This window comes from Charadrius vociferus, unplaced genomic scaffold (assembly GCF_000708025.1).
Source record: "Charadrius vociferus isolate BGI_N301 unplaced genomic scaffold, ASM70802v2 scaffold166, whole genome shotgun sequence".
In the NCBI taxonomy this organism is placed as follows: Eukaryota; Metazoa; Chordata; class Aves; order Charadriiformes; family Charadriidae; genus Charadrius; species Charadrius vociferus.
Window position 1 is genome coordinate 3,094,811 of NW_009649228.1, and position 5,808 is coordinate 3,100,618.

A 5,808-nucleotide genomic window follows, 5' to 3' on the forward strand; every position below is an offset into this window, starting at 1 on the left:
GCCTCCCGCCGGGACCAGGGTCGGGAAACCGCCGTCCAGAATTGAGGGAGAAACAGCCGTGAATGGTGGCCGCCCTTCAAGGGCTGAGGTTTTTCCCGTGAGCCGGCCCTGGTAAAATACCTGTGGTCCGCTGCTCCGGGCATCACCTCCCCGTTTCCACGGGGAGGAACAGGCCTGGTATTTGGGCGCTTTATTTGGGATAAAAAGACGCCACGCCATCACGCCCCGCTGCCTGGCCGCAGCCGGGCATCACTGCCGTAGGTGTCTCCAGACACCTGGCAACCGGTGGCAAATTTTCTTTCTGTTCTTCTGGTGGTGGGTGAGGTGATGGAGGAGAAGGCCTCTATCAGCAGAAAGGGAAGCGCAGTGACCTGACAGGGCGTCCCCCGAGGTCCATCTGTCACCGAGGGCCCCCGCGCCCCCTTGCCCACCACCTCCCTGCGTCCGCGGGGGCCTTCGGGGATGGCACGAGTAGGACTTCACATTATATTCTGCCAAATGCCCACAGCGCGCTGACCCTGGAACGCTATCGATGCCCTTCGTTTTCTGATTAATACTACTGCCCAAATAACGTAGTCCACCATTAAATGCTGTGGTGTGTATGGAGCTGCTCCAAAAAGCTCCCACTTCATTTTACCATCAGAGGCAAACAGAAGCGACCCGAATTCTTCACACAAATGGAGCAACTTCCAGTGTCCAGCAGGGGACAGACGGGGTCTATGGCCAGGGCTTTCTAGACGCTTTAACTCAAGTTGTGGGACGGATTAGACAAAGGAGGAAGACAAGGAAGAGAAGAGCCCTCAGCAAAGCCCGGGGTTCAGATCTGTGTGCCAACTTCTCCAAGTGTCAGCAGTGGCCAGTTCTGTGTTCAGTTTTGCTGCACAACATCAGTGAGAGCAATGGTCTCTGCCTCCCGCCTGCGCTCACCAGGAAGGATGCTGTGCTCTCACCCTTTCCTGCTGGAGCTCCTTGCAGCATTTTGTTTTATTCCTCACTTTTAACTTGTTGTTTATGGGTATTCAGTAACCACAGGCTACAGTGCAAGAGCCCCATGTTTAATACATACCACGTGTTTGATACTGTGCTGACGCCCTGCTCTCAGGAATTAATGGGATCAGAGAGTTCTGAGGGACCCGGTAAATCTTGTTCCACAAACAGGTTGCTCCCTCCAAAACCTGCTGAGCTCCTTTGCCTTCTTCCTTAGTGAGGTGGGGGCTGAGCACCTTATTCACAGCTTTTGGGCTGCTCCACACTACCAATGATGCACAGGTAGTGAAGTAAGAGCTGAAAGTGAGAGTAGCAGCCACTTCATGTCACAGCTGATGATTTGCAGCATGAGATTTTGTTAAATTCTTACAACAGGGCAGTGAAGAGACAAAGAAAAGTGCTTTTTCTCTCCTACAGCACCTGCAAATCTCAGGCTGAAGATTTGTTTCAAGTGGCAGTCAGCCTAATAAATCTGGTCTGCCACAGCCTAGTAACTGGTCTCAGCTTTTGCTACTGCAAGGGAATTGCTTGCTGTGTTACAGATAAGGGAGATCCAGTTACAGATGGGATGTAAGCTTCTGAGAGGGCAAAGAAAGGTCCTGGGCGTCTACATCCCAGCTGCTGCCACTGCTTGACTTTCAGAGACAAATGAGCTATCCTAAAACCTGCTTTTGGAATCAGTGGCCAAGCACAAGCAGGGAAGACTTGTAGGGGAGAGGAGAGTGGGAAGGAGGGAGCAAACCATTCACCTCCAGGAGCTGCCCCAGGCAAGTTAGGCAAACCTGGTGTTTGGAAGGAGGCACTACTGCAATTTATGCTCTGGAAGTCGATGCTTTGTGTTGGTAGTCCCGCCTGTGCCTTTGCTGGCATTAAGTTGCTGTACAGATGCAAAGGAGATAGTAAGGCAAACCGGTTGCCCTAGGATTATTATTTAGTCGGATATTTAACATTTGTTCAGCAAGGAGATTGCCACCCTCCTTTCGGACAAGGACCTTAGCCACCCTCCTTTCGGACAAGGACCTTAGGCTGTGTTACTGCTGCTCTGGGTGCAGTGTCGCAGGGGTCCAGCGCACGGTGATGGCGCCGTGCAGATCCTGTGTGCCTCCGGAGGAGTGTGTTGGATACAGATCCCTGCAAACACCCTGGCAGCCTTGTCCTGCTGGTAAACCAGACCTTAAGAGGTTGCTTATGACCTGCATGGAATTGACCAGACTTGTCCGACACAGGTGCATGTCCGAGTGTCACATCTTGGTAGCCAGAGTTTAACAACAGCGAATAAAGAACATGGATAAAACACAAGTTCTGTATCCTCGTAGCTGTGTCACACACTTGAGTCGCTACCAGTGCTCTGCCAGCCTCTCTGCCTTGTGCTTTCAAAGTCTCCAGCCAGCAGGTACTGAATCCATTTGGCCTGGCATTCTGGTAGCCGAGTTTATCCATGGGCAAAACAGCAAAATGTGTGTCCTCAGCCCGCCTTTTCCCTGCCTGTGGAAGAAGGCAATGTCCATTCCTCCGGGGAAGGTGCACAGCCTCTCAAGGCAGCACTGTTACCTGTGACCAACGACTTGTATTAGAGAGGCTTATCAGACAGCGGTAGTGGTCAGGAACCCAAGGCACAGCACTTCGTCTGGCGGTGGGTATTGCTTTCTGCTCCCGTGTATTGCAGATCCCGCAGGCTCGGACCGGTTCCTGGCACATGATCGCATTTTCCCACCTTTGCTTCAAAGAAGCTGGCAGATGATCCATGCTGGACTGGCAGCCACCTCGCTCTCTCGCTCAGGGAGGGTGGGAATCCAGCTCTGCATCTTTGCTAAATTACCACTTTTCGGGTTTTTTGAGTGGGGAAAATAAGAGCTGACAGTGACACACCCACACGCCTGTCTGGGTGCAAACACACAGTGCATGCGGCACAGTCTATAACAGTCATCTCTCAGATACATCATGCAGAGCAATACGTTAAAGTACGCTTTTATCTGTAATCTGTTCTAGTGCGGCAGCCTAAAGGAGCAGAGAATAATAGAATAAAATAAGTAGAATTTTTCCAGTTAACGTAAATCTAAGTCTACTTTGTTACATAGCAAGTCAAATTTTTCTTCTGAAGTCTGCACTTTGCTTTGGGGGCAGGGAGGCACTAATAAACCCCGTAGTGTTACTAGATTCTGTATGTTGGTAAAAAAACTCTTGTTGCTCATTATATTAATATTATTTTTTCTGTGACATCATTGCTCCTCTTTAAAAAAGCCTGTAGTTAGCATGGCAGGCTGCCCATGGAGCTTGGAGCAGGTGTCAAAACCATGCTAAGAGCCCAGTGGTTGCGATGGGTCTTTGTGGAGTCCCACCACAGAAGCCGCCCCATACGTATTTTGGCTGAGAACTAACTAAACATTTTATAAGTCAGGGCTTATGCTGAATGTGTTGCCCCAAGTTTTGCTTTCCTGTACTGCTGTTAACTGGGTTTGAACCGCAGAGCATCACTTGTCAAATCTCCCCTGGGGCTTCAAGAATTAGGGCCACCCATTTTCTGCTCATCTCCCACTCCAGTATCACCCATGGCTTCTACTCCCTGCCTCTCTCTCTTCCAAGCAGCCAGAGTTTTGGCAGCACAGAGTTTTTAACAGCTCCCTTAATCAGTACGGGTTGTTTTTACAGGTTGCTCTGCCTGAAGCGAAAGCGCCTCACGGTCCCCATGCACGGTGACAGGTTGTCCCCAGCGAGAGTGACACCCCTGCTCAGGTGCGGTTCTCACTTCGTGTGCTGGCAGGGCATCCTCCGGTGATACAGAAATGCTTTCCATCTCTTTGAAATAGCCCAAACTTACTGAGCCCTTGTCAGAAGACATAATTTAATAGGGTTTTGTGGTTAGGGCTGAGTTTATAAGAGGGTGAAAAAAGGCTTTTTCATCGCCGGCAGGCTCTCTGAGATCCTTCTGAAATAATTGCTGGCTGCTGCCAGGATTGGTTTTGTTGCAATATTAATGATCTCTCTGGGCAGCTTGAGTTTCATATACCCGTCTTTTTAATTATTCAGATAAAAATAGCCAATGTAAAGCTGCAAAATGGTCATGATGCATTTCGACTTGGATTTAGAAAAGGAGTTAGTGATAACTTTAATGACATACAAATGCAGAAATACATGGGAAATGCAAATACAGAGTCCAAACTACTTGTTCTGTGCTATACAGAAATACCTATCTCTTAAGTCCACATTAAGTGCAATTCCAGCAGTTCCTCAGAGTTTACCTTGAACTTTCTGGTAAACAAAGCCACTTTTGAGGTGACACATATCCTGAGACTGCCCCAAATGATGTAAATAACTGACCATTCCTTGCTTTCACCCCCCAAAAAAATGGCTTTGCATGAAACCCCCTGCTTTCTGCAGGTGGAAATAATCCAGCTGGCAGCTTGCTGCTAAGTTGGTCACATCCATAAGTTATTAATACAGAGCCAGATAAACAGAAAAAGATACTCAGCTGACAGACCTACAGTCTCGCAATCCTTTAGTTGTTTTTATTTTATTACAAGCTTTTTGGATGACTGACAACCCTCATAATGTCATGGGGGTGGTTACACGCTTTTGTAGTCAGATCTTTCACAGAAAACTTGCTTGGTAGCAGAATAGCATTTGGAACCAGCTACGGATTGCTTGCCATAGCCAGGTGCAGTGGCAACCAGTCTTTACCCGTTTGTAAGTGGTCTCCATCTCCAATTTACAACATCCTCTGATCAGAAGAATTAAGATTTGCAGTACATACTGCTGTGACCGGGTTGGCGTCTCAGTTCATATTAGATCAATTATAGAGATATATGAAGTTTTTGCAGATTTCCTTAAACAGATTTCCTTTCCTTACCATATTTACTCTTTTCAAAAGATGCATACAGTCTCCAGATATAACCCAGTTAAGTAAGAGGTGGGATTTTTTGCAGGAAAACAAGTTGTTTAATGCATCTGCCTTAGATTAGCTAGCAACTAGCCTAAGGTGGTAATGACAGAGATAAAGGCGCTCTGCTGCAGACGCTGCAAATTGGGGCAACGTCCCACTAGCGAGCACAAACCCTGTCAATCCAGGGCAATAGGACCACAAAATGTGAAGAGGAGATCATTCCAGCATGATGCATTTGTCTGCAAATCAACTCCCAGCTGAAGGCAGTGGGAGGAGAACGAGAAGGGATGGAAAACTGTGAGGAGGAGAGCCCCTTCCAGAGGACGCGGATGTGTCCTTGAGACCAAGGCTGTGCTTTTATCTCCTTAGAGCTCTGGAAATAAAGACAGATGGGAGAGACAGCAGCAGAGCCGATGGCCTGTTAGCTGTCTGCATCCTCTGAGAAGGCGAACTGATGAGCACCATAGCAGGATTTTGCTTTATTGTGAATTTGGTTCTGAAAAAAGGTGCTTGTCGAGTTGTGCTGTAGACAGAAGCTTTTTTCTTATCTGCAGGTTGGATTCAATAAGGGAGGGATGCTGCACAATCTGCATGGGAATGCTGTCCTGCCTAGACAGGCCATTTGAAGTTTCTTCCATAACCCACCATGAAGTCCTTCAGTCCATGTAGTTTCCGCCCTTTCTCGTCCTTCTGATGGGACATCATGTCCCCTGACTACAGCTTCAGAAACTTTGGCATCTAGGTTCATCTGGGGTCTCATGCTTCCTCTGGAGAAGGAAAAAATAAGGTGTCTCCAGAGTACTTTTTCAGCAGCCATAGCAGGGTGAGCCAGATCTCACCCCCACTCCACCCCCACCCACCGCCCGCCGCCACTTCTCCTTAGCGGGCACCTTTTGTTGGCAGCTTTGGCAGGACTTTTCTTACTGTGGTGTACTGAGAAA

At 48.4% G+C, this 5,808-nt stretch overlaps 1 protein-coding gene across 1 annotated transcript in view; it reads right to left on the reverse strand.

The window, feature by feature from the left end:
- FAXC (failed axon connections homolog (Drosophila)) overlaps positions 1 to 2,685 on the reverse strand; it is a 25,467-nt gene extending 22,782 nt beyond the window's left edge. The window contains exons 1-2 of the mRNA XM_009889022.1: positions 2,539 to 2,685; positions 2,023 to 2,180 (exon numbers count right to left, since the gene is read on the reverse strand). Of these exons, the coding sequence (XP_009887324.1) occupies positions 2,023 to 2,180; positions 2,539 to 2,685 (305 nt within the window). The remainder of the gene's footprint in view (positions 1 to 2,022; positions 2,181 to 2,538) is intronic.
- Positions 2,686 to 5,808: the final 3,123 nt, after the last annotated feature.